We start from the raw sequence: 27,662 nt of genomic DNA, 5'->3' as shown, positions 1-27,662 counted from the left end.
AATTGATGAGTGAAAATTATCACGGGGACGCAAAGGTTAATATCGAAGAATATTTCACACCTTATGTGTTTTTATGCTGATTTTCAAAATTATGCGTTTTTTTATGCAGATTTTCAAAGTTTGCGTTTTTTTGCGGATTTGGCAGTATTTTATGCGGTACGTATCCCCCGCATAAAAAAAACTTCAGTATGCTTCAAAAAGGAGTGTTTGAAGAAAGAAAGTGAAAATGATCAAAAAGTAACAGGGGATAATTATGCGTAGAACAGCAGTGTACTTAATTCAAGGTTGAGTATAAACAGCCTACAGACACTTTATACTCAGACTACAAAAGTGTCAAAAATTGCAGCCGAACGGACGTCATAAAGTACAGCCAAACGAGCATGAGCGTTTTGTGAGGGAAAGTAGAGGCGGAAGTCCATGCAAAGCTTCCCAGTTCTAGTTAGAATCGGAGGCGGAAAACGAACTGGAACCAGCCAGAATTCCAATTCATTTCCGGCTGAACTTTTCTGGGTTAAGGGATCTTCTGTGATGCCAGTTTACATCCATGGTTGCTAGTTTTACTGTTTTTGTCTCCGCAAGTCTGTGTATAAAGTGATTGTAAAACAACCTAGCAATGAATAGTGGTTACTCAACGATACCCAAAATTGGGTCAAAACAATCCAATTTTAAGTAGTTTTTCGAATACGTGTAGAGACGAAAAAGCGACAAGAAATGGTCGGGTTTCATTTTTTCGAAACCAGAACCAGAGAAATCCAAATTTGAAAAACCCGGACCCGAACCGAACCCGAAAATTGCCCAAAATTGACTCCCCCTCCCCCCATGTAATAAAGTGTCACAAATTTCTTTATCACCTCCCCCCTATTACGTAACAAATTCTTCGAAAAAATTGTTTTGTTCAGTAAAAACATGTTACGTAACCACCTCCCCCCCCCTAAACGCGTTGCGTAATTTATGAATGGTCCCTTAGACCCGAGGATTTAAAATTTAAAGAACCCGAATACTTCAGAGCATGTTCAGGAGTGTTTCAGTACCAGACTCATAATTTTGACAGTTCTATAACATAAAACTAAAAATTTTAAAACTAGAACTTGCTGTCCCCAGCAGCAATTTTAGCTGGTGTTCTATTCAGTTTAAAATTCATCTTCCGCCATGCTTTCAGCGTCACTGCATTCAAATTCATTTTTCCCCAGTCTATCGGGTCCAAGCGTCTGTGCTGAAAGCTTTGCATGTATTTAAAACACAGTTCTAAACGTGTTTTAAAATCAGCAACAAATAGAACGGCATCGTATAACAGTTTTAAATTTTAAAACATAACTGTTCGAAATTATAAAACAAAACGCTCTGCTGGGGATGTGAATGTTTCAGTTCCAGTTCTACTTTGAAACTCCTATACAAAATAAAACGCTTCTGAACATGCCCTCATGAAGCAAAATACGCTGTGTTGCATAGTGTTACTTTCCGAGTCCCAGCTCGACCGGAATGACATTTTTTGCGCTCTCGGTTTACTTGGCTGATCAGCTGTTCTTTGAAAAACCTAACAACAGTAAACAAACAGCTCAGTAAATGTCGAGCTGAGCATCCGAAGATAACGCTATGTAGCCCAGCGTATTTGCTGCATACCTAAAAAAATTACCTAGTTAAATCGGAACCGGTTCGGAATTCTGAATGGAGTCAGATTCCAGTTCAAATGCAAAAATCGATTCCGACTCAATCGGTTCTTGCATTTGAGCTGAAATCCATACTGATTCAATTCAGGATTCCAATTCAAATTCCGAATGGTTTGACCGGGGAGTATTGCAATCATTTTTTAGGTAATGACTGTGGCGAAGAAGCGTGTGTGAATTCTAGAAGTTCAAATGAAAATCATTACCATAACCACAACCCCCACCTTAAAACTAGACCGAAAAATGAGCCACTGGAGTCAACCAGAATTCCGACCCATTTTCCGGCTGAAGTGTACTGAACGCAGAATTTTATTTATGCATTGATAGTATACTTTTCTATCTGCCTCTCGTTTCTTCTGCCGTAAATTTTATGCATTGGACATATTCAGTCTATTCTATTCACTCATTGAATGCTTACTAGAAGTATATGCATGAAAATGCATAAAAATCACAGCAGAAGAAAAGAGACGGGATGCATTTTTTCTAATTTGATGCAAATTTGTTATACATTCCTAGAGTGATCCGCCCATAGATCGAATCCGACTCCTGGTCATTGAAGACAAAATATGTCTTTAGTACTAAATGTGAAACCATTATAATATATCTAGTATCACTGCACCAACGGCAACTCACGAGCTGTCAAATTGCAAACGGATTTACAGATCACCCTGTGTGGCACTCACTAAACACGAAATGTCAAATTAGGCGACAACCAGAGAAGCAAAGTGAAAGAAAGTTAATTTTTTTATCTATACGACAGAATTGAAAGTGATTTTTTCCAAAAAAAATAATTTGCTATCGTGACCAATGCAGCAAAAATGTTTTTACTAGTTTAGCTAGTATGCCCTTACCACGGCATTACTCGTCCGGCTAGAAAATTGCTTCACAAATCGTCTCCCCTATAGCAGGTAGACATAGGAGCTCTAAAATGACGAGCATGGAACACGAAGCAATCAAGCTCGCTGGTCCAAATCCGCAGGACCTGGAGCTCGAGGAAGGTGAGGTGAGTATCCTGTGCCCCGTATGGCCAAAGCGGTGGCCAATTGTGTGGATTTGTGGTGGTGGATTTTTTTTTGTGAAGTTTGATCGTCAACTCGTGTTAATTCTTGAACTTGCAATGTCAGTAAAACCAGGCGGTGAAATGCAATCTAGAACACGAAGATTGTTGAAAAATTTTCCTTTTCAGTAACTGCACATGGTTGACGTAGGCTTGATTTATCAGGTGATATTCAACGTTTTCCGTAATAGAAAACAATCTAACCAAATGAGAAGCAACTACAAATAATTTTCCAATTAATATGCAATTACCAGAAAATCACTCATTAAATACCAAGGTCATATTTTCCAAAGAAAAAGGCAGCATCGTGAACAGCTTAGTTTGATTGACACATAAGGATTAGGCGATATTTTTTCAATTAGCCTAAAATAGGCTAGCTTTTCAAAGGCAATAGTTGACCTACATTTTATTTGTTAAAAGCTCTGCCTCACAATCACCGTACTCCCCAGTCTACTTTGATGTCAATGACCGATTTGCGAGAAACTGCGCCTTTATTCGATCCTTTTGCAGGTGACAGATGACAGCGATGAAGGTTACACGCCTTTGGCACGACCAGAACTAGCAAAAACGGAATTCGCCGGCGGGGCGAGCGTGAGCCAACCACGGACAGCAATGGAAATTCTGTCTGACCAGGATGATTTGAACGACGAATCAGAAGCCAGCTCGGACGATAGTGATGACGATGGCGCTAGTTTCGGGAAGCGCATGAGAAGTAATAGCGACAAGAAATTGAGGATACGTCCTCCATTGGAAAAGATTCCGCAGCCACAGACAAGTCAATCGCTTCCAAGCAAATATAACATCTGGACCGAAAGTCTGCAGGAGGATACGTTGATGGAAACTATGCGTGGGTGTGACGTGACACTGAACGGGATGAGAAATCGGGACGTCGAGTCCTACGATTATAACTTGAAATATCGGATGAATGGCGACAATGCGTTTCAGCGGGCGATGAAAAGGCGACAGTCGAACTCGGATGACTCGGATGGGTGCGGGGGTGGTAAGCGGTTTCGTTCGACCTCGTTTGGAAGTGCCTGCGTTCGGGAACGGAAAAGCGTCAAGTTGCGACTCGGAAAGCGAAACAGTAGCGACAGTAATAGCAACGATAGCTTCCAAAATACACCAAGGTAAGACATAAAATTTAGTTCTTTTGTGTGAGCTTGCTTGCATGGCGTTTCGGTTCGATTTATGTGCACCGTGGGTGATGGGCTTTCCGCACAAAGTAGACTCACAATGATTGGGCAATTTACCGGTTAGATTTGCTTCCAGGCACATTCTAGATCTGAACATAGCTGAGGATTGTGATTACGAAGCGTTTGCAGCCGAACTAGCCAACAAACTGTGCGAGGAAAAGGATGACCTTATGTGTAAGTAGCTGCTTTTATTCAATAGATTTTAAACGACATCAATCTAGTTTTTTGAGCATTGCAATGAAGAACCACGAAGATTAGTCAAATTTTAAAAACAACTAAAAAGAAATTGGCCCAGTAAAGGTTCAGCCAATAGACGATCGATTTATTCTGATGTTTCGTTTATGCCAAACGATCTGCAACTTAGCTGAAAATAACATTTACACATTTTCAGTGCGAGTTGTAAGCGTTCTTGGTAAACAAATACCTGCCAAGCTGTTCAAGGAAACACAAAAAATTGAAGCCGATGGAGGAATGCTTATTATGGTAAACGACCGTTCACCAATACATTTACAAAAAAAATAAGTCCTTTTGTTTTCCAGAACGGTGCACGCCGTCGTACCCCAGGAGGCGTGTTCCTATTTCTCCTCAAACATAACGAGGAGATTGACAAGGACGACAAGAAGGCAATCTTCCTGGTTGAGAAGAAAACCGCCATCAAGGAACGTAAAAACTCCCAAGCCGTAAACCGCGAAAAGAAGGTCGAAGAACTGAAGAAGACCCTCAACCGACAAGCAGCGGATAACGAACTGCCGACAAGAAGCGATCTAATGCTGTCCCATCTCAAGCCAGAAACTCACAGCACACGTAAGATCTGTTTTATTAAATATGAAACGATAGCTTTTATTAGATGCCATTACATTCCAGTGTCAAACCCACCTCCTTCACCGGTGGGCGATGAGAACCGTGAGGGAAGCCCAGACTACCATCCACAAAACGTACTCGTAAATGTAACAAGCCCTGAAAAAGGTAGATTTTGTAGTGTTTACATGTTTCCAATACATTGTTTTAACCCCCTTTCTGTTGTAGGGCTCAGCGACCCGAAGGATCAAGAACCGGTACCGGAAAGCTCCCGACAGGAGCCAACCCAGCTGCAAAGCTATGACGATGATTTTCTTGACATGACGTGCGACGATATGGACATGTTTTAGCATCCATCGATGGCCATTCGATACAGATCCCCACATCGATGTTGGCGGATCGCTCCTAATTTCAGTTAAATTGACTGATATTTGGAGCAAACAGCGCTGAGTATATCTTTCAAAAGTGTAGACTGATAGATTCGTCTATACTTCTTGCTGGGGACGGTAGTTTGTTTGGCTATCGATTTGATGAGCTGGCGAACGGAGCAGAATGAAACGGGAGAACGAGAGCGCGAGTGAACGGGATGCAGTGTACTAGTTTAATGCAAGAAAGTGTTTAACATAGAGAAATAGTGTTTAGTTTGCAGGAAATATATTTAATTTTCTAAAACCCGTCAATGATATGACGCTGTTGGTATTTAGTATGATCCGAATCGATGTGGTCGGCTTGTTCTATCACAGTCTATCATTTTCGTTTTGTTCCCTCTAATATTTCTCATAGAACAACAGGTCAAGAACATACTTGTCTCCAAAAGGTGGATTTTAATGTTTCGTGTTCCACTCGTCAGTAACTGATACCAACTTGCTGCCAGTTAGACGATGCATCAAAACTAACACCAAATTGACGTCAATTAGACACTAAATCCAAACAGTTCACACATGTGTAAAGGCCCAAAAAAGTGACTAGTTCCGAGTGATATCCCGACCAAACACAAGCTCTGGGTCGCTGACGAGTATAGGGAAACGAACTGTCTTTTGGAATGAGAGCCAAACGCCTGCGAGTATGCAATCTTTTCCCCAAAAGAACAGTTTGGATTGTATCTAACGCCAATTTGGTGTTAAGTTTTAATACATCGTCTAACTGGCAGCAAGTTGGTGTCAGTTATTGACGAGTGGAACACGAAAAATTAAAATCCAACTTTTTAAGATCTTGTGTCCTTATGCGCAAATTGGTTAATCCATTTCTTTTTTCTTTAGAAAAAAGATTGCATGTTTTTCTCATAATACTCATTGATATAACTTAAACTTGCAACGGTATATATTGATTTTGTTTATGCTATGATCGCGTATCGGTCTCATTCAGGAAATTGGACAGTTCAGGGATAATATAGCCGTTGGCTATGATCGACGGCCATGTGAGCTGTCTATTGACAATCCACTGGGTGATTTCAAAGATCTCGGAAGAGATTTCATCGGAGGATTGGATACAGCAATCGCATTGCTGAACGCCGCCTACAAGATGCTTTCCCAATTTAATTGTTCGCCGCCTATCATCGTTAGTCAAGGGAGTAGAGCATCAAACGATTTTTACTATTACACGCACCACTATGGACGGAGGTGGTGACCATATCGATGCTTTCTACACATCACGCAATGCGAAGGTTTTGACAACTCTTTCGGTCGCACAAAGTACGCTACCGCACGAAGTTAGCCATCTACAAAACGCTAATTAGACCGGTTATCCTCACGATCACAAAACTTACAGGACCAATGCGCTGCAAATTTCTTCTGAACGACCTACAGTGGAATGCAAGACGGAATATGGTCACATATGAACCACGAATTGTAACAGCTGCTGGAAGAATCATCATCAAACGAGTTTTACTATTACACGCACCACTATGGACGGAGGTGGTGACCATATCGATGCTTTCTACACATCACGCAATGCGAAGGTTTTGACAACTCTTTCGGTCGCACAAAGTACGCTACCGCACGAAGTTAGCCATCTACAAAACGCTAATTAGACCGGTTATCCTCACGATCACAAAACTTACAGGACCAATGCGCTGCAAATTTCTTCTGAACGACCTACAGTGGAATGCAAGACGGAATATGGTCACATATGAACCACGAATTGTAACAGCTGCTGGAAGAATCATTTATCATTGAGTGTCTATCGTGGGCTGAACATATCAGAATGGCGAAAGACAATCCGCTAAAAAGTAACGTTCGAAAACTCAAACAGCTGCCACTGGTAATATTTATTTTGTTACTTGATCTCAACTGAGCGCGGTGCATTAACTTCAATCAACGTCACTTGGACAGCAGTTGCGCTCCAAACATAACCTACGGCACCTTTATATTAATCCTACATTTAACAAATGAAACACAAAATTTACTTCAGTTGTTTATTCAGCCACATAATTTGAAGTTGGCGATGTTCTTATAATGCAGCCGCTGGCCGCTACATTTTTACATCATACCGCTGGTGCAATTTAGTCCAACTAGAATCGAAAAAAAATTATGGTTAGATATTTTATTGTGATGTTTGTGCAACAATCAAATAAGTCAATGAGATAAAACAATTCGGTGGGGCAATCCAAAAACAAAGCTTTTATATACACAAACGCTTTGCAAGACCTTTACAGAGAAATGCATAACATTGCATATCTCACATACTTATTGGAATGGTCCTGTGTAAAAATGAGCCTCTTTTTACTTTCTCTTTCAATTACTACGGTTTAATCATACTTAGATTGGATATTGACTCTGATTTTATATTATCCACTTTTTTACAGTAAAAAGCAAATTAAAGCGAGTAATTAAATCTTTTTAATCCCGCCTGTTCGTATTTCTTTTATTAAATAAATGTTTCTGTGTAAGAATTAAAGAGCAAACCTAAATCGAGCGTGTCATTAACGGAAGGCATATGTCGACGGGTTACCGTAATATTGCTAATAAACAAATACAAATACGGAAGAGAAAGTACACTCATTTGCACTTACTACCTTTTCATATGTTTGTCTAGATTCATCTTTTTGTTCACACACTTTCAGAGGAAATGTTTCCTCACCTCTGCTTTATCTCATTGAAACGGAGTCAGTTCCGAATACTGTCAAAATACATGCGTCATCAGGGTAATGTCCGGAACTATTCTCAGTACCAAGGAAAAAAAATCAGATAATTTATTCTTACCTTCCGGAATCCAATATCCTTGGCATATTCTCTGAAGCACTGTCGGCAGATATTCAAGCCATACTTGCGAATCATACCGTGATTGTTGGAACAGGCTCGACTGAAATAGTAGAGGTTAGTTTTCAGTAGGCAGTAACAAAGTATCGAACGAGACGTTTATATTTTTCGTTTTGGGACAAAATCAAACATTCCGCAATAAGTACCTGATTTGCAACAATTAAATATGCATACTTACCAAAATCGGGAGCCCTGTCCATAGGTACGAGGATGCGAATACCAGAGATCAGCAAAACCCATGTCGACAGCGTGAATCTTTTAGTGCAAAAGAACTTTTATGGCACACGCGCATACCAATGCCGTAAACATCGAGGTTTGGTAGAAGAGGGATTTTTGTCATTATGGCAACCAGAGCTGCCATTCGTGCAGATTTATTTATAATATAGATATTTTCGGGCGCAGATACAGAATACAGATCTCGACAAACATATGATTAAGGCTTACAAGCCAACTGTCAAAATTCTCTTTGAAAGGAAATTCCGGACAAACCGTTACTGGCTAAAAACAGTTCGTAGTAGTTAATGAGAGAAAACTTTTCTCCTTTGTTTACTACCAACACCTGTGATTGGCGAGTAAAGATTTGTCCGGAATTTCCTTTCAAAGATAATTTTGACAGTTGGCTTTTAAGCCGTAATCCTATGTTTGTCGAGAGATGTTTAACCCGGATAGAATTTTACAATAGCATTTACCCTACAAACAATCATAAAACAATAAATATTATAGTTATTACTGTTTCAACATTGTTCGATGCCAAGTTCTCACAGTAGATTTACAATAAAATTTCATATAACAATAAATGTCACTGTTCAGCAAAAAACTGATACAGTGCATTCACATTAAATTTTACTGTTTTCGAGAAAAAAATGTAAGATACATAACCACCCCCCTTTTTCACTGTAAAAGTCTATTTTACATTGAAATTTACTGTAAAAACGTTGAAGTTCATTGTTTTTGTATTGTTGCATAACACTAAAACTTACTGTAAATTTTTGTAAAATGACTGTACTGTCACAGTGACAATCATGGTTTTGTTACTGTACATTTCTATTCGGGTATGTACACAATAATGAACAGGTGAAGAAAAATCGAGTTACCTGATATGTTAAATATTTAAATGAATATGACAAAATGACACGATTATTACATCATCTTTGGGAAAAAGGAGGGACCATCTGAGCATCCTTTGAAACGGGAGAGTGGGAATGCTAGTTCCCTATCATAACAACGCGTGGAAAAATGGGCGGCTTATCTTCCCATCCATTGGGACATCTCTCTATATAACAGCTTGGTTAACAACTTGAAATAGGATTTTGTCAATGGGAGGTGAATCTTTATAATACCCGTGGAATGCGCGTAAGTGTATCTGCTTGGGGGTCCTCCCATTTCCCTTTTGGCCCTTAGGACAGTGACAGGCTGAATATGACGAGTATGTAAAGCACGAACAATTTATTCTAGAGACTGACTGTATCAAATTAGAAAAAATGCATTTAATTTCCATTTTTGCACCAACTTTGCACTCCCTCGCAGAAAAGTTTGTTTAACAAACGTCCTACGCTGATTCACTTTGTTCGACGTTTTGTTGAATGTAGGGCTAATTTTTTGTAGGGTTTTGACATCTTACACGCAACGCAAAATATATTGCACGCAACGCAAAATACATTATGGATTTCTATTTTGATGGAAAGAAATGCATTTAATTTAGCTGATTTTTAAAAATCCATCACAAGTGATCTGCCCCTAGGTGGCAGATCATCATCATATCAAAAGATTTTTATTTCGTCCAGTATATTATACAAAAAAATTAAAGACCACACGTAAAAGCAGTCGACATGTCAACTTCGATCAAGTTAAGAAAAAATGGACGAATATATTGTCAGGCGCAGTGAACATTTCGACGTGTAACTTTATTCGCCTGTGCTAATTACCTCTAGGAACAAATTCGATTTTCGAAAGAGGTTAAACGTCGATTTCAATATTTAAACAAATTGTCTGGCGGCGGAGATTGATTTGGGTATTTTTCGCGTTCTCAAACATGGCGCTTTATGTTTGGCCTAATCTTACATTATTTTATAAACAATCCGCGTATTCTCGCTTAAATTTTGCTTGTTTGGTATATTTTATTTAAACAGCGAATGTAGAGAATTGTAGATGTGTGTAACTATAGTAGTACGGGATTACTGACCTAAAGTCATAACGAATATCAGACTATAGCAAATTTAAGCGTGTAATATCGATTTCACCAATAATTCTTCCTCGAGTTTTGCAGTACAGCATGGTGGGTGGTTGTATGCTGGTTAGTTTATTTGGCTACATAGTGAATCTGAAAATAATTATTGTTAACATCTTTCAACCTATTGATTTTTTGTATTTCGAATTCATCTCGTCAGTAACTAGCACCATCTGGGTGTCTAGTTAGATGATGTATCTAAACTAACATTAGCACTAGTTGTACACAAAAAAATCCAAACAGTACACACGACATATGTGAACGTCAAAAGCAATTGACTTGTCCCGAATGATATCCCGAAAAGCAAATACAGAAGCTCTGGTTTGTTGACGAGAAAGCGAAAACGAACTCTTGCCTTATGACTAAGGAGCCAAACGCCTGGCATTATGCAATCTTAATTTCCAAAAGGGAATTAAACCATTTGCGCATTAAAAGAGCACAAAACCTAACAAAAGCACAAAATAACTTAAATTAATTGTGTGTTTCGAATACTTATGCCAAGTGCTGATTTGGGTGCTAGTTTAGATACATCGTCTAACTAGACATCCAGATGGTGCTAGTTACCAGACATCCCATGAACATCGACAATTTTGTACCTGTGTACAAAATTTCGTGCACGCGTTCAATCTCAAACATGCTTCGCCTCAATGCACAGGTTTGTCTCGAACATCGAACTCAAGCGAACGGTGTACAAACTCTAGTTCAAACATCCGTGTACGTACACCGGGTGCGTACACGAGAACGATTCGCACAAGGCAAAAAGAGCCAAGGCTAGTGATGAGTGAGAAAGATAAAACTAAAGCCTGGAACCTACGTGTACGCACACCGTGTACGTACATGGGGTTCGGTTGTTCTGGCGAACATGTGTACATGTTTAGGTACGAAATAGCGTGTTTGAGTTCGAACACGAAGTGTGGGTTTAATCAAATACAAAACAACATCACGCTCATCATACCACTGAGCACGGGTCAAATGAACCACGATCCGACGATCGTTCCGAGTGTGCTACACTTGAGTCCTTGCATTCCACGGGCAACCAGACTGAAACCGATAGTCGAGCCTACGATGCTGTGCGTTCCGGAAATCAGCAGATTGAATAAAGTTGCTACCAGCAGCCACAGGGCGGAACTGGCCAGCTCTGATAGGCAACACAGAATCAACTCAACCTCGGTGCCTTTGTTCATTTCACGTCGAAAATGCAAACGAATAACATCGTGAGAAAGAAAAACTTTCACGTGAATAAAAAAACGAATAATAAAAATATCACTAGGATACAATAATAAACAGCTTGGCGTTCTGCGTTGCCAATTTCAATGATAATTCATCAAAGTACACTATCACTTTGACACTGTACCTTTCCAGGTACAGGGTAGCGTAAAACGAGTCCTCGAAAAATCATCAGAGCATTCCGTATTAACATATTTGTATTTGGTTTAATATAAGCACAAAACCAGAGCGAACATAGTGTGCGATGTGCATATGGGAAGATTGCTAGTTACTGACGAGACATAACAGATATTATGTTGCATTTCTAGCCCATTTACCATACCGATCTATCTATTTGTATGTATATTATGGACTCCCAAACGGCTGCTACTCCCTTATCGATCTGGACTAGCTGAAGTTACACAGGGAATCAGTAGATAATTATACTTGAGAGTAGCAAAACATCTTTCAATGTGCAACTCCTGGTAATCCTAAACTGTCTTATTGATCAATGCCGGCGCCGGCTAGGCTCGAACGTAAATCGCGGAAGGAATGAGAAGAAATGTTAGTCCGATACTTGCTTTTGCTGGAAGCCGTATATACTACTACGCATTCCACAAGTATCACGGGAGGAGGATATTTCAATATCAATTCTTCAAAAGGGCTAATGAGATTTTTGTAAACAAACTTATTTCGCTCATTATTTCGCTGTCGAGTTGAATTTCATGAAAGATACACATGAATCAACATCTTTACCCTTTGTAGAATCGATTTCGAATGTCTTTTGTGTTGAAATTATAACAAATTAAGAGAAATCAGCAAAACAAATGTTTACAAATCTTATTAGCCCTATTCAAATGTTGATATGGATTTGTTAGTAAGTATAGAAGTTGGATTCTACTTCTGCATTAATGACGCCAGAGAGGTGACTCCACTATCTGGACTAGATATCGCTCCATCAACTGAAGGAAGACGTGACCACAGTATTTTTCATCGCAGAAAAATTTCAACGACCTCGGCTGGGATTGAACCCAGACCAACTGGAATGAGTAGCGGTCACGCTTACCACTCAACCACCAGCGCCGTCCAGAAAGGAAGTGATATTCTGTTAGCATAAACTGTCTCTGGGGAGAATTCAAATTATCCTTTATATATTCCAAGCAATCATTCGCGTGATAAATATATGTGTTAACTCAGAAAATGCGACCACTTAAGTCATTTTTTAACTATATCGCATAAAAACCGTCACAAATTAACTTTATTCTGCCATCTAAAACAATAAATGTGTCTATCGATACGCGGTCATCTGTCCTTTAAACACACCTTTCTCTAAAAGCGTGACGTGTTTCAACTATTGTTTCTATTTTTTACAGTACGATTAACTAAGTAAAATTATAATTTCAAAAAAATCACAAAGAATAACAATACTAAAAAAGTTTCATCCAGTTTTAATATCGACTTGGGTAGACTTACGGCTAGATTCACTATAATGTTTCTGTTGTTACCTATACGCTAAAGCAGTACGCGAGTGTGTATCATATTTAGTGATTTGTTCGCAAGCTCTTTTACATGGGTTTCCTTTCCAATTAGTGACACTTTACAGACATGGAATAATCAATCAACATAAATTTAATCTAAATTTGGATACTTTGGGTGTTCATTCGCCTTAATTAATGTAATCCGAAACGTGACGAGAGATTCGATTCAATCGAGATCTTCCGTTCAAGAAGGTACTGATGAGTTGTTCGAGGTGTACTTAAAATTGGGTTTATTTAACCCATTGTTGAGTGAAAAAACTGTGTTTTCGACTTATGCCATGGAAACTAGCTTCAAGGCGGTTTACCAAGATTTATCTTATTATACCCCTGAATTCCGGCTAGGTTTACTGAGGTTGACCGGCCATTTTTCGACGGAATTTTGATTCAAGTGAAACAAGCGATTTTGTAAAAATTCCGGCTCAGATGAAACGACCGGTTTGAGCTAAAATTAAATTTTAGAAATTTTCTTTCAGGTTTCCAAATTGTGATAATTAAATAAAACCTGAGATTTTTTCTCAGCAAAATGATTAGAATCTGAATTATTTTTCAGGCGAGCACTTTTTTGCCCAACCCTAACCCATACGGTAGCAACAATGTCAACGCATATCTGACAACACTGTTTGTTATACTGCTGATCGTATTGAATTATTTATTATAACTCAGATTTTGGGGTAAAGCCTAAAATCTTCAATCTCTTCGAAACAAGCTTAGGTTATTTTGATAGTGGCAGTTTCATTGGAATAAGTTTGTTTGCGGGCTAGCAAAAAATCTAAACATTGTACTGATCGGAAAGGAAACGCTATATATTTACATTCAATTGCGCAGTTCAAAAATATCTACGGTTATATTTTTTTTCGCCAGCACCGAATGTGCACTCTTCTGGATATAAATTTTGGAAAACTTGTAATTTTTGTATGTATATTTACAGCAGCAGAATCTTAAATAATCGACCTATTGATATTTAAAAATAAACGTGTAATAGTTATTGACTAAACAAAGACGGCTGGATGTTGTTGGCTCGAATCAAAACTTGTCGAAAGTAAACAAAGTTCATTTCATATCGTCAACCTGGCGCCCAGGTGGTGAAATCAACGGAGTGCTGGAGCGTTGCCAGAAAAATTTTATTTCCAGATCAAATTGTACTAAACTTCCCAGTTTAACACAGCCGGAATGCTGGCTGGTTCTAATTCGTATTCCGGCTCCGGTGACACAACCGATTCAAGTTAGAATGTTTAAGGGGTACCATTTCGATGCGGCTTAGCCGCATAACCGAGGCCTAGAGGGCGAGGTGGCCACCGACCCGCCGTCGGAAGCAAGCGAACCTGTGATCCACTCGTTTGCCCGGCTTACTCAAACATAGGGGCTATCCCTAGTTTAAGTCCGACTGAGCGGTAGCGAAGTCGGACAGCACGCGCAAAAGCGATGTGGCGTAGCCACATTGGGTGCTGGACACAAAATAAAATTGGCAACGCTAGCAAAATGTAAACACAAATGAACACTCCGGATGAACCTATCGTCAATTGACATTTCGACGAGTTTTGATTCGAGCCAATAATATGGGCCCAACAAAGACTCGAGAACAAAAGTTCATTCCTATTTGGCATTTGTTGGAAACGTGTACCAAACCGCAAAAATGAGTAACTTGATCGCAATATTTGTATATATGTATAAGATTTGCCATTATAAATAGTAACTAATTAGATCTACTTACGCCCTCCGCTCCGGATGATAGTTTATCCGATCGTTACCTAGTCCTTTCACATCGATTCCCAGTTCGTCGTCCGGTGTGCTTAACCAGTCGCTATTATTGCTCTCCGACTTTCTCAGATTGGAATCCGAAGTGGATGTCGTATTGTTCGTTGTGTTGGCCGACGTTCGGCCACTGGCAGTGGTGGCCAACGCTTTCTGATTGGAACTACTCGAGGTAGTCACTTCACTCTTGATCGAGTTCAGATTGTCCAAACTGGGTGTTCTAGCCAGCATAAGATTCAAGTTTTTAGTGTTTTTAAGCTGACCGAAAATGCTCGCCGTTTTGGGAGCCCCTTCGTTGGGTGTTTCCACTAGTTTATCGATCTTCGGTTTTACAATGCTAATCCCACTGTCCAGTGTGCCATAGCGATGTTGCGCCGATTTGGGAAGATTGGAATACATCTGATTGCTTGAATGGCTCATTCCACTTTGATAGCAGTGACCTGTACTTAAACTACCCGAACCACCCGCCGGTTGTACCAAGTACTCCCGCTCTGAACTACCAACGATATCACACATTCCGCTGCCACCACGTGGCGTTTGATAAGTTGTTCTGCCCCGTAACCGCCTGCTCAGTGAACTGCCCACCACACCCAAATGTTCACTGACGTCTTGGTGCACGTCGGAAATGTCCAGCATGTTCAACAATCCGCTATACCACGATCCACTGTTGTTTCCATTGATGCTGCTATTCATGATATTCAACGGAATATTCCGTTCGTAAGGTTTATGCGAGAAACTGTAGTGATGAGCCAGAGCGGCAAAGAACATTTCGATACAAATGAGAAAATTCTGCAGTTTCGAGGATAGCAACTTAGGATCGTCGTTGCTTTCCGAACCGAAAACGTCTTTGATGACACCATAATACACTAGTAAGTAGATGGTTACCCCTTGGCTAAAAAAATAAATGCGTGAGAATTATTTTGCCAATGAACACCTATCGGAGAAAAAGCTTACAAAAATGAGAAAAAGATCACTGTCTTAATACACAGAAATTTACGAAAGGGCTGCATCTGTCTTAACTCATGCTTGTTGGCCTTATAGAACAGCACCAGGCAGTACATGGCAATAAATTGGGAACAATTATTGATGACAACTATGTACAAAAATGCCACATCCGTTTCGAAGAGTCCTTCCCCGTAGACACCATTCACTTCACAAATGCTAGAGGAAAGAAGCTAATGTGTGCGATCTGTATCTGTATAACCTATTCCGTAAGAATGAATACTTACTAAGCCACGAAGGTGGTTATCGGTCGTACCACCGTGTACTGCAGGATGCCATGTTTGCAGTTATGTACAAATTCCCTTCCCGGAGGCCACGGTGCCAAACAGCATAGGGGAAAAATGTGCTTCACGGGCGGTTTGTATTCCAGCGTTCGCTCTAGGTCCATCTCGAGGTTGAGATAGTTGAGCAGGTACTTCATAAAGTTGTATATTACGTACGCTTCGTAACACTCCCGAATACTGTCCATGTAAATGGCGTGCTGTGGGAAGATCAGGCAGAGCCACTGAAACAAAATAGGGTTTATAAGTTAGGGTAACAAGGAATAGGGATTGTTTTTGGGAAATTGAACAATTAGAGCAAGTTAATGTAGCAATGAGAGCTGTGGTTAGCTATACACTAGATTAAAAAGAGACCCCAAGCGTAAAACGTGGATAATCTAAATTTAATAAATACTGAGCCATTTTCATTGCATTATTTCATAAAAACTTACCGCATTCAAAGCGTAGATAGGCACCATCCACAAGATCCTATAAGAGAAACAAAGTAAATAAAATGGTCATTAATGCAGTTTATATATTTTTATGGATGTAACGTTTCACAGGCGGTTTAGTGAAATATGTTTACTTGATCCAAAACAAACGATAGCTACTGGACAATGTAAAGCGCTAGAGCCTCCATGCATTTACTGATCATACCATCCTGTTTCGCTCTCGAGTGATTCACATGCGAGTATCAATTTTTTTTTTTAAATTACAGTTGAATTCAGTTTTAATTCAGTGCAGTTCATCGAATTCAACCTTACATCGCTTTCTTGAGCCTCTTATCAGGTGATGAACATAACGTTTTACATATAGGTACTTGGGCATTATTTAAAACGAATACATTATCGAATTACAAGTCAATGGACGAAACTGTCCTAAGCCAGAAGAAACATATGTGTGCCGACGTACCTAATATCTAATACACATGTCAAGTGTATAATCATGTTTCCATTTCACTGTATAATGCAATTTTGCTTGGGACGAGATAAGATGCTCATTGAGAAAAGCAACACCAATGACAAAGCATCCAGCTGGAAATTCAATACAAACATTTCCAAACGAATGGTAAATTAATCTTGAGAGAGATTGTGGTCACGCACGAGATGATCTACGTGTTGAAAATAAATAAAAAAAATAACGCGTTTCAATGGCAAAAAGCAGTCTCGGTACTACAATCCCTATGCGGAATCACAAGTCTCTCTTTCGCAATTGACTCCTGGTGCACATGACAAAAATATTGTGGAAATAGACCTATAATCCCATTAATACGAAAGTCTGCCTGGTTGTTCAAATATAAGACGCGTAATTTACCTCTGTGCAGTGAAATTTCATGTGAAACCTTACGACTGTTATGATTTTTTATAGCCATGCATACATCGAAGAATCATTTAATGGTTATAGATTTAGAAGATCCATCCTATCTACAGGGCACAAGCCTGAATTTAATCAAATTTTAGTTCCTCAAACACGAACACCCACGAACCCAGTTACAATCAGCAATAAATCATTATAAAAGAATGATCTAATCAGCCACCAACCAACCTGATAATGTGTTTCTGCAAGACTGGCTGAGTTAAATGCACAATATGTTGTGTAATTTGCCTGATCGAGATGGGAATGGCTGCCAACACAAACAGGCCACCAATGAGAATAAGCTGATCCTTGCGGCTGAAGCCATCCTTGACCGAGTTGACGATCAGCAACGGTAGTACGATTAGGACGAATAGCGCGTATATCACAAACAGCAGCGGTCGGAACCAGCTTCGCCACTGGGAGCAGAACCCGTGCAGCTTGGGAATGCACATAATTTTTCGCTGCAATGGACTAAACACACTCCAAACGGGACAAAGGGTTTCTGGGTTAAGTATTCACCATTATTGCTAGCACCTTCGCTTTCACAATATCATTTTTATTAATTTCTATCGACTTTCATTCTGCAATGAATCACTTCACGATTTCGGACACCAAACACATGAAAAAATCATTCACTTTTTCACGAATATTCAGCTAAATTCGAAAATACAGTATGTATACAACTCGCAGCGTTTTTCTTCCGGAAAAATAACGCAATTCTCGTTTTGTTTGCGACGTAACAAAAACTAAACTGCTGACGATTGGGGGAGTTGGGATGACTTGTATGCACAACCAGTCAAAATGTTTTGGTTTCGCAGCTTTTCTCTCGTTTCATTTCATGCATATTCCTCTCTCGATTTGTGAATAACTGAAATTTGACGTTTGACAGGAATCCAACTTTTAAGTCGAATGTTATAAAGACGAATACCCTTTTGTGAATATAAATTGGGAAGTAATAGAATAGCAACCTTTATACCTCCTACCCAGTCAGCAAATTTTCTGGCAGAAACCGCTCTGCTAGATTTCTGTAAGTCTTGGTTTGGCAGCCCTGTCAGATTTCTGCGCGTATCCTATCGGGTTAGTTGAGCTAGGGCGAACTCGGTTTCGCTCACGTTTTCTGGCAAATTTTGACAGGAACCGAGCAAAACCTTGGCATAACTCGGACATAAACTGTGCAAAGATCCTGGCAATTCGTACCTGGTAGAATTTAGCACGAATCGAGCAAAACATCTGACAAAGATGTGGCAGGAAGCGTGCAGAGATCTTGGCCGTACATTTCCGGCTGAATTCTGGATAAAAGTGAGCAGCATCGGTTGGTTTAACCGCTTCTGTCAGAAACGGTTGTTGCATATGAGCGAATTCGTTGCCAGAATTCTCGCACAAATCGCGCAAAATGCTCGCAGAAACTCTGCCAGCATCAATTTCGCTTTGCTCAACTTTTGCAAACTTTCTGCTTGCCACGCTGACTGGGTATAAGGGTACCCAGTCAGCGTGGCAAGCAGAAAGTTTGCAAAAGTTGAGCAAAGCGAAATTGATGCTGGCAGAGTTTCTGCGAGCATTTTGCGCGATTTGTGCGAGAATTCTGGCAACGAATTCGCTCATATGCAACAACCGTTTCTGACAGAAGCGGTTAAACCAACCGATGCTGCTCACTTTTATCCAGAATTCAGCCGGAAATGTACGGCCAAGATCTCTGCACGCTTCCTGCCACATCTTTGTCAGATGTTTTGCTCGATTCGTGCTAAATTCTACCAGGTACGAATTGCCAGGATCTTTGCACAGTTTATGTCCGAGTTATGCCAAGGTTTTGCTCGGTTCCTGTCAAAATTTGCCAGAAAACGTGAGCGAAACCGAGTTCGCCCTAGCTCAACTAACCCGATAGGATACGCGCAGAAATCTGACAGGGCTGCCAAACCAAGACTTACAGAAATCTAGCAGAGCGGTTTCTGCCAGAAAATTTGCTGACTGGGTATGCAGGATATTACATTTTCTATTGCAAATTAATCAGTCAATAAATAATCCAATTTTTGATCTGTTTCATTTTAGGACAATTATGAATCGGAAGCTATAAGACTAGGACGATTGGATTCGCGTTTAGCTGTCAAAAAACGAATCCAATCGAACATTGCCTATCCTTATAACATTGGACGTGTTGCCATACAATGCCGGGGCATACGTTGCCAAAAATGCTGTTTTTTTCTCCGCAGTTCTCTTACTATGAGTTTTTCTAATCAGATCTACTATAGGAAAAGAGATTATAACTACTAGAGGTCGCATGTCGCTGTTAACACTGATAATTTATCATCTCGCTCTTACGTATACTAGGCCCATTAGTTTGACACATATTGCCCCGGGTACACACATGTCAAAGTAATGGGATACAATGTGCTAGAACGAGACCCCATGTTTCAGTCCGTGAATACATGGAGACAGCAGCGCTTTGCTCCCTCTAGTAGTTATAAACTTTTTTACTATATGGCTTGCAAACGATACTTGGGATTGCAAACAGCTTGCGGATTGCAAAAGTACCAGATTATGCCGTGTGTGTGGTTAGCCGGCTTACAATAAGGCTAACGAACATGTTGACAGAAACACTATTTTGCGGACCAGCTGTCAGCTTGTAGGCTGAGTTTAATTTTGTTTTCTGTTGGTGGGGTTATGTTGCACCAAGTCTAGATAGCAAACACGCGGTTTTCCTTTGATGTAAGCTTCAAGCTACAAATGATATATTTTTAAATAGCGATGGATTATACAATTAATTCTACTTACAATTTTAGTGAGCCTATTCCATACGTATTGTATCGTATCGATTTTACATTTATTAAAAATTGCTGTAAGCAATATACTATATATTGTTTTTCAATTTTAGTTTTAAATATTCAATGTATTGTTTTCCAATTTTAGTTTTAAATATTCAATTTTATATTTTTAAGTAAAACTTTATAGGCAGTAAATTTATCGAATTATCAGCAACACATCTATCTATGATGTTCGTTGTAGAGCAGTAACGTGGTATGACGATGGTGAATGACGGTTCCCGCATAGACTCAATTTCAGACCTTCTCGTTTGACAGACTGTGCATGCATGTCAGCTCCGGCGGTGTACAAACAGTGGCACCGCCGCATCGAGGAGTGTTGTCGGCACATTTTCCTTAATTTAAAAATCAGGAAGGAAGAGTAATCTCGATTTGCAAGTTTATTGAGCAAGATAACCTGTTAGTACAGACTTTGAACCAGGTCAAGAAAATCGATAGTTGATGCACAGAGAACAGACATCCATGATCGAACATGAAAAATATTTAAAAAACGTGTGTAAATATTTGAATTAATATACAATAAACACTAGCGCCGCCACACCAACCTATCCCAACTATTCCGGAACCGGTTCGAGATCCTGAATGGATTCAGTATGAAATCTTGCTCAAAGAAAACAACCGATTCCGACTCTATCGGTTGATGCATTTGAGCTGGAATTCCTGCTGAAAGTCCGAACCGGTTCCGGACTAGTTTGACTAGGTAAAGGAATAACCGCTGTCAATTCTGTCGAACTCAGCCACAAAAAAATATGACGACAGTAGCGCACCTGGTTCGAATATCCCAACTACCTTCGAAACCGTTAGAGATTTTACACAAGTTAAATGTTGAAGATGGACCTCTGTTTTCTGTGGTTGATGTTTAAAAATAATATGAATGTGCTCATATGGACACACAATATCAATGCATATGAAAAACGAAGAGAATATTTTCCAATTAAAACCCACTGTACCGAAATTCACAACACCAAGGGCCAACCTTGAAATTGCCTACAACTTTGTCAATGACTGCGAATAAATCTAGCTTTAAAGGAAGTTATTAAAATTTTAAAGAAGTTATAGTTGCATTGGGACCAACCCTAGGGGCAGATCACTTGTGATGCATTTTTTAAAATTAGCGATATTAAATGTATTTCATTCCATCAAATCATTTGTTGAACAAAATTTTCTGCGAGGGAGAGCAAAGCTGATGAAAAAATGGAAATTAAATGCATTTTTATAATGTGATGCAAATTTATTTTACATTCCTAGAGTGATCTGCCCCTAGGACCAACCAGTGAGTACAGTCGTGATTCGCTGGTTGGGCCACACCTCTATCCAACTAACAAATTTGATTCGTTAGTTGGACCGACTAAAAGATATCAAAAACTCTCCAAAGGAGACGTTAGTAATGTAATTGCATCTATTCACATCTCTAATAATTGTCAGATTGATTGTCAAAGTAAATTTGACATAAGATTTTGACATTCAGATGCTTTTTAGTTGGACAATGGTCCAACTAGCGGAGGTCCAACTAGAAAGCGGTCCAGTTAAAAAATGTCCAACCAGCGAATCACGACTGTAGTGCTGAATCAGTTGTAAAAGGGCGTGTCAGTCTCAACCGATTCTATTTATAATCTGGTGTGTCACTGGCGCCAGAATACTAACTAGAGCCAGCCAGAATACCGGCTCCCTTCCGACTAAACTTTACTGAGTTACATCGCGTGGCCAAAAGCGTTAGTATAAAAGTATACGCAAAGAAGAGAGTGAAGCCAGAAAAAGTCTATCTATCGAGCAAAATTAGAATCCAGCTTTGCTACAGAGGTATCAAAGACGAATTCCAATTGTGATCAATAGGTAGACTTTTTCGACTTCACTCTTTGCGTAACTGTTCTCTAAAAACTGTGCGTTCCAAACTACACCCCTACTCCCTATGAACGGTTAGTTTCAAAATCGTCCAATGAAGGACGTTCGTTGAACCAACGTTGGACGACGTTCAAATAACCGTTCAACAAACGTCCATCATTGGACCCGTGTTGAACATTTTTTAAATAATTTTTTGGACTTCTCAGTTAGTAAGAAAGGTTGGTTTCAAACGAGGTTTCAAAATCGTCCAATGAAGGACGTTCGTTATACCAACGTACGATATCATCCAAATAGCCTTTCAACCTAGGGGCAGATCACTCTAGGAATGTATAACAAATTTGCATCAACTTAGTAAAAAATGCATTTAATTTCCATTTTTGCATCAACTTTGCACTCCCTCGCAGAAAAGTTTGTTTAACAATCGTCCTAAGCTGATCCACTTTATTCGGTGTTTTGTTGAATGTAGGGCTGTTTTTGTAGGGTTTTGACGTCTTACACGCAACACAAAATACATTGCGCGCAACGCAAAATGCATTTCTATTTTGATTGAAAGAAATGCATTTAATTCCACTGATTTTTAAAAATGCCTCACAGGTGATCTGCCCCTAGCTTTCAACAGACGTCCATCGTTGGACCATGTTGAGCAATTTAATAAAAAATTAGGCTTCTCAGTAGGATGTAATTCATACCACAGACCAGGCATGCACAAGAGCGGTGCTGCACCGTATTCTATTCCTGTGCACTGGCTTGTAATGTGTCAGAGCTAAGTTCACTGAGCTTGTGTTGGTTTTCGATGAGTTAGAGTTAGCAAGTAGCACGAGCACCGCTGAGCGAGAGCTCTCGCTAGCGCGGTGATAACTACCACGCTGCACTGAGATATAGCAAAGCATAGAAAAATACAACACGTTAGTGTGAGTAATAATGCTTTGTCCTATTCTTCCGTTCCATATCTTACTCTACTCCACCGTTCTAGCTCATCGGATAAGCTTATACCACAGACTAACAGACATAACACTCAAAAACAAAGCTTTGCCCGCTTTAACGGTCATTTTAAATATATTTGTAGTTGGGACTGTGGCCACATTTGAAATTATGGCGCCACTGACATATGAACAGCATATGGGGGATAGACCACTAGTGAAAATTTGTTCACAAACCTGAGGGGTAACCCATCAGTAAATGAGTGTTTGGGACTGTGAATAAAAGGTGGAGCTAGTGTTCTGGGAAAATTGCCGAATTGATGTTTTTTGAGGGAATTCCCTCATAGTGTTATGTCTGTTAGTCTGTGCTTATACCGTGCTAGTTCATTGAACTAACTCGTGCCAGCTCAACGAGCTAACTCATCGTGCTAACTCGTTGTGCTAGCTCTTCGAATCAGATATGTCAGATACTTTTTTCAAATGTCTGCAATAATAATTTTAAAAATCTGGGAAGAACAATAAATGTCAGGAAAACTAGTGTAACCAAAAGCCTTTATATTCAAAAATCTGTAAATATCTGCAACCAAACTAAAAAATCTGCGTCTTCAAAAAAATCTGCAGCTAAAATTAAAAGTCTGCGAATTTGCAGACATGTCTGCAAATTTGGTATCTCCGCTTCGAATCCTACACTGAGAAACAAAAATATGCATAGTTAGCATACTTTCTATTCCCGTCTCTTTTATTCTGCTGTAATTTTGATGCATTTTCATGGATAAACTTCTAGAAAGCATTCAATGAGTGGATAGACCGAATATGTCCAATGCATACAATTTACAGCAGAAGAAAAGCATGCTATCGAAGCAGAAATACTTAAATAAAATAAATAAAAAAGGCAGAAAAGTATGTTATCGAAGAACAAATAAAATTCTGCGTGTATATATAATAAAAAGCTGTCCAGTTAAAAGGTGACCAACCCAACCAGCGAACCACGACTGTGTGCAAAAATTTGTGAATAAAACGAAGGACATACCGACATAGATCTTTCATTAGGGCTTAAATCGCAAATGTAAACAAACTGCGTTTTCGCTATTATGACATTATGCGACAAAAATACTACAAGATTGAGGTGAAAATTAGTTAAAATGGTTTTTAGTTCGATTTATAATTAAAGAAAACAAAACGGCGAAACATGCATTTTCTTCGAGATTTCGACTTAGGCCCTTCTTCTCATATGGAATATAAAGGCTAAACTTACATTTTTTGACAGAACCGGGCGTACGGTTATTATTCACAAATAAAAGAATAAACGGCGGTTCTATTATATAAATGATAAGCAATATTTACTAGGATCATGTCTACTCGATAGTTGTTGCACATAAACATTCGAATATTTCGATATTTTCATGAAATTCGAAGAAAAGATGCACGCGCCCTATCATTTACATTGGGTTTCTATGCGCCCATTTACTGAGCCCTATTAAAAAGTATACTGTCAAGCTCGCCCATTTACCCAGCCCTACCCAGCAAGACAGAGTCAGTTTAGCCCTTTTACCGCGCCCTTCTGAAAATTATGTACACCGTTTAGCCCTTCCGCAAATGGTGGTTGCTGAAGGGCGAAATCACGACTGGGATGCAAATTGGGCGTAAGCATTTTTTTAGTTTCTACCCACTAAAAGCACATAGGAATTAAATTCTTTGTTATATTGTCATAAGGTTTAACCAAAGATGCTTCCGGAAAAACATGGTCACAAAGTAATTTATACCTACAATAAAAACTACATTTAGAAAAGCATCGCCGTATATTGAAACTGATTTTTCTCCATTTGAGTACATTGCGACTTTGGCCCTATTGAAAGATCTGTGTCGATACGAGGACAAATAAAGGACGCAAACCCTTCAAAATTTATGACATGTCCATAGAAATAAAATCGGTTGATAACCCTGAATTGCGACACCCAATGAAATTAAAAATTATTTTTATTTTTAATCGTATTTTTATAGTTTATTTGATATTTCTTCAACTTACACTCTACTCATCATCATTACTTCCATCGTCTTTTGTTTGTAAATGCCACTCATCTATCAACCGGTGGATCAAATCATTTTCCTCTTCACCGCTTCCAGTGGAAGATGTCGAAGCTCCATTCGCAGTTTGGAACATATCAATAACATCCTGCGGAAAACCGTAATTATTCCTTCTATTAGGCTGAATTCCACAATCCTCGGGTAAATAGCGGAATTCTGGATCGTCTTCTTCCTCGATTGTAGCTGCCAGGGCGTCGGCATCCAGCTGGTCATAATCAAACGCCAAACTCTCCGAATGACCTTTCCCGTAAGGTGAAAAATCCATGATAACCACGTGGTCTTTGGCGGGACGATATACGTCAAATACATCTGAAATATTACAACATTGATAAGATGATATTTTCCGAAGAATAAAAGTGCGTACAGTCGTTCAAGGGGAACCGATGTTTAATTTTTTCCTTGAACAGTGAAACAATGTCACAAACGATATCGCTTCGTTCTGCCGCAATATGTTCATGGTACGATGGCCAATGCCTTGGTGAAATGGCCATCAATGATTTGTTTTTAACGAAGCATCTAAACTCCGATCCCGGGTGAATATCACGCCACTTTTTCAATACAACATGATACCCACTCATACTGGGTGGTCTTTCAGCGAAATCTTCCTTACAAAAGCTAGACGCTTTTAACAGCTGGTACACATCGGTAATATCTTTAACGCAAAGTGTCTGTCCCAACGTAATCCATTGGGCATCTTTTGGGCAGTGCCAATCGCTCTTCAAAAAAGCCGAACCGCCTAATTTTTCGATAGCCTCCGTTATTTTCCCACTAAACACCGGGAACTCTGGCAGTGCATCACCATCTTCTTCATCATCGCTGAACTGGTCGTTGTACGAATTGAAATGCTTTGTTCTGGCTATTTCCGGTGAAGGTAGATTAGCGCACTCCTTTGGCAGAATTACCATGTCCTGTCTGAGATACTTCAGGACATCGACCGGAATCGGAATGATTTGGGCTTTGATGGTATTCTTCTCAAACTGCTCGTACCAGTTGACCAGCATACAGGCTGTCTTTTCTAACTCAATGTTTCGAAGTAGCATGTTGAGCCGAATCACGAAAATTAAATAAACTATCAATATTTGAAATTTGCTGACGAAATTCGAATACTTTTTGCAAATTATTGTGCGAACGCGAAGGAATTTATATTATTGTTTATGTACATGAAACTGACAAGAGATTGAATTGTTTTTGTTTTATCGGCAGAGTCGCATTTGGATGTCACCGATGTCACTGTATTGACGCCAAGATAGAAAGGTGACCACATTTTTTGTGAGTTGGTGCAATAATTGTCTTTTTTTTTGAAAGAAAAGGAAGATGACATCCCATATAGAAATGTACAGTATCAAAAGCATAATTATTTTTACTTTGACAGTACAGCAAATTACAATACATACTAATGCTATGCTACAATGCAAAAACAATAAATTTAAATTTTCCTACAGTCAATTCCAATGTTAAATCGACTTTTAGAGTAAAAAAGGGGGTAGTTATGTATCTTAAACTTGAAAAAATCGATTTTCATCCATGCATTTTTTCGGTAAGGGTCAAATTAATTATTGCATGAAATTTTTGTTGTAAATCTACTGCGAGAACTCTATGTCGAAAATTGTTGAAACAGTAATAATCATAGTATCTATTGTTTTATGATTGTTTGGGGGGGGGGGGGGCAAATCACTTGTAATGCATTTTAAAAAATGTATTTTACGTTGCGTGTAAGTCGTCGAAGCACTACAGTTAATGCAAAAATGGAAATAAAATGCATTTGTTTCAATTTGATGCAAATTTATCATACACATTTTTAGAGTGATCTGCCCCTAGGTTTGTACTTTATTTAACCATTATTATCATATTTTCCTATCTTCCTCTCTTCTTCTGATGTAAGTTCTATGCATTTGGCCTATTCAAACATAGAATTCATACTCGAGACATATTTGAGAGAAAATGCAAAAAACAATCATAGCAGAATAAACGTGACAGAAATAGTTTCTCAGGGTAAAGTTTTACCCAAGAAACAATTTTGCTTGATAATTTAAGCTTTATTCATATTTCCTTATTTGTTGGGTATTTCTAATCCATACGCTTGAATTCCATTGCCTGTTTCATCTCTGTGGAATATTACATTATTTTGGGAAAATAGGTCTCCCTTTCTTTCAATTTTCGCTAGAAGAAGAAAGATACAGGTTTAAAATTACTGCTAGCTAATGCAAGTTCCGTGTACTAGAAGAACTCTTCGTCTAACCAAAGTTGTAGAAACCGTAACAACCATAATCCCATTCCAACCATATCTTTATCGTCCATGGAGAAGAAAGGCGTTGTATAGAAATTGGCCACGTGGATACTTGCTTATATTTTAGGTCCAATAAGATAGTAAAACGAATTTGCATAATCATTGACATAAAGATTTCACTTTTTCCTCCAAATTATCTCAATAATGTGCAGCACTCAAAAAGCTCATGACAGCATAGTATTGGCATGCATTTCTATACAACGGTAACATCGTTGGCCATTGTCATCACCATGGATTCCAGGTATATTTCACATTTCATAAAAAAATGTCTTCATTTGTCTTCACCGACCAGAATTCTGAATCGGTTTTTTATATTTTGAGCTAGAATTCTGTCAGAAATCGACCAAGCCATAAAAAAATGTCTTCAAAATGAAAAACCCGTCTTCACAACCTTTCAAATGT

At 39.1% G+C, this 27,662-nt stretch overlaps 4 protein-coding genes across 5 annotated transcripts; 1 reads left to right on the top strand and 3 right to left on the bottom strand.

Moving 5' to 3' along the window:
- The first annotated feature begins 2,338 nt into the window (after positions 1-2,338).
- On the top strand, positions 2,339-5,397 carry LOC131681896 (phosphorylated adapter RNA export protein). Of its 2 annotated transcripts, none has more exons than XM_058962995.1 (7): positions 2,339-2,667; positions 3,232-3,848; positions 3,991-4,088; positions 4,306-4,397; positions 4,454-4,718; positions 4,779-4,880; positions 4,941-5,397. In XM_058962995.1, the coding sequence occupies exons 1-7, from the start codon at positions 2,593-2,595 to the stop codon at positions 5,060-5,062; spliced, it is 1,371 nt and encodes a 456-aa protein (XP_058818978.1). In that variant the 5' UTR covers positions 2,339-2,592; the 3' UTR covers positions 5,063-5,397. The 2 variants fall into 2 exon arrangements, with proteins under 2 accessions (XP_058818978.1, XP_058818977.1); XM_058962994.1 differs by having other exon boundaries at positions 3,979-4,088.
- A 1,714-nt stretch (positions 5,398-7,111) lies between these two features.
- On the bottom strand, positions 7,112-8,293 carry LOC131679265 (small ribosomal subunit protein uS14). Its single transcript, XM_058959972.1, has 3 exons — positions 8,148-8,293; positions 7,913-8,012; positions 7,112-7,221 (listed from the first exon to the last, which is right to left on the bottom strand). The coding sequence occupies exons 1-3, from the start codon at positions 8,207-8,209 to the stop codon at positions 7,213-7,215; spliced, it is 171 nt and encodes a 56-aa protein (XP_058815955.1). The 5' UTR covers positions 8,210-8,293; the 3' UTR covers positions 7,112-7,212.
- A 4,243-nt stretch (positions 8,294-12,536) lies between these two features.
- LOC131679158 (transmembrane protein 184C) lies at positions 12,537-18,139 on the bottom strand. Its single transcript, XM_058959792.1, has 5 exons — positions 17,500-18,139; positions 16,407-16,443; positions 15,922-16,199; positions 15,647-15,853; positions 12,537-15,584 (listed from the first exon to the last, which is right to left on the bottom strand). The coding sequence occupies exons 1-5, from the start codon at positions 17,760-17,762 to the stop codon at positions 14,648-14,650; spliced, it is 1,722 nt and encodes a 573-aa protein (XP_058815775.1). The 5' UTR covers positions 17,763-18,139; the 3' UTR covers positions 12,537-14,647.
- A 6,720-nt stretch (positions 18,140-24,859) lies between these two features.
- On the bottom strand, positions 24,860-26,130 carry LOC131682773 (cell division cycle protein 123 homolog). The gene is made up of 2 exons (XM_058964494.1): positions 25,338-26,130; positions 24,860-25,282 (listed from the first exon to the last, which is right to left on the bottom strand). Exons 1-2 carry the CDS (start codon positions 26,011-26,013, stop codon positions 24,918-24,920), a joined length of 1,041 nt encoding a protein of 346 aa, XP_058820477.1. The 5' UTR covers positions 26,014-26,130; the 3' UTR covers positions 24,860-24,917.
- Positions 26,131-27,662: the final 1,532 nt, after the last annotated feature.

The sequence above is a fragment of the Topomyia yanbarensis genome, chromosome 2, assembly GCF_030247195.1.
Source record: "Topomyia yanbarensis strain Yona2022 chromosome 2, ASM3024719v1, whole genome shotgun sequence".
Taxonomy (NCBI): Eukaryota; Metazoa; Arthropoda; class Insecta; order Diptera; family Culicidae; genus Topomyia; species Topomyia yanbarensis.
Note: the sequence above shows the minus strand (reverse complement) of the source record. Positions and strands in the feature narration are given on the sequence as shown.

Coding starts and splice junctions, on each gene's coding strand:
- LOC131682773 (XM_058964494.1), bottom strand. CDS start 26,013: ATGCTACTTCGAAACATTGAGTTAGAAAAGACAGCCTGTATGCTGGTC. Junction 25,283..25,337: donor TCGGTTCCCCTTGAACGACT/GTACGCACTTTT, acceptor GTAATATTTCAG/ATGTATTTGACGTATATCGT.
- LOC131679265 (XM_058959972.1), bottom strand. CDS start 8,209: ATGGGTTTTGCTGATCTCTGGTATTCGCATCCTCGTACCTATGGACAG. Junction 8,013..8,147: donor GGACAGGGCTCCCGATTTTG/GTAAGTATGCAT, acceptor CTACTATTTCAG/TCGAGCCTGTTCCAACAATC.
- LOC131681896 (XM_058962994.1), top strand. CDS start 2,593: ATGACGAGCATGGAACACGAAGCAATCAAGCTCGCTGGTCCAAATCCG. Junction 3,849..3,978: donor AGCTTCCAAAATACACCAAG/GTAAGACATAAA, acceptor TTTACCGGTTAG/ATTTGCTTCCAGGCACATTC. Junction 4,881..4,940: donor TGTAACAAGCCCTGAAAAAG/GTAGATTTTGTA, acceptor TTTCTGTTGTAG/GGCTCAGCGACCCGAAGGAT.
- LOC131679158 (XM_058959792.1), bottom strand. CDS start 17,762: ATGTGCATTCCCAAGCTGCACGGGTTCTGCTCCCAGTGGCGAAGCTGG. Junction 16,444..17,499: donor TTGCAGAAACACATTATCAG/GTTGGTTGGTGG, acceptor TTTCTCTTATAG/GATCTTGTGGATGGTGCCTA. Junction 16,200..16,406: donor CTATCTACGCTTTGAATGCG/GTAAGTTTTTAT, acceptor ATTTTGTTTCAG/TGGCTCTGCCTGATCTTCCC.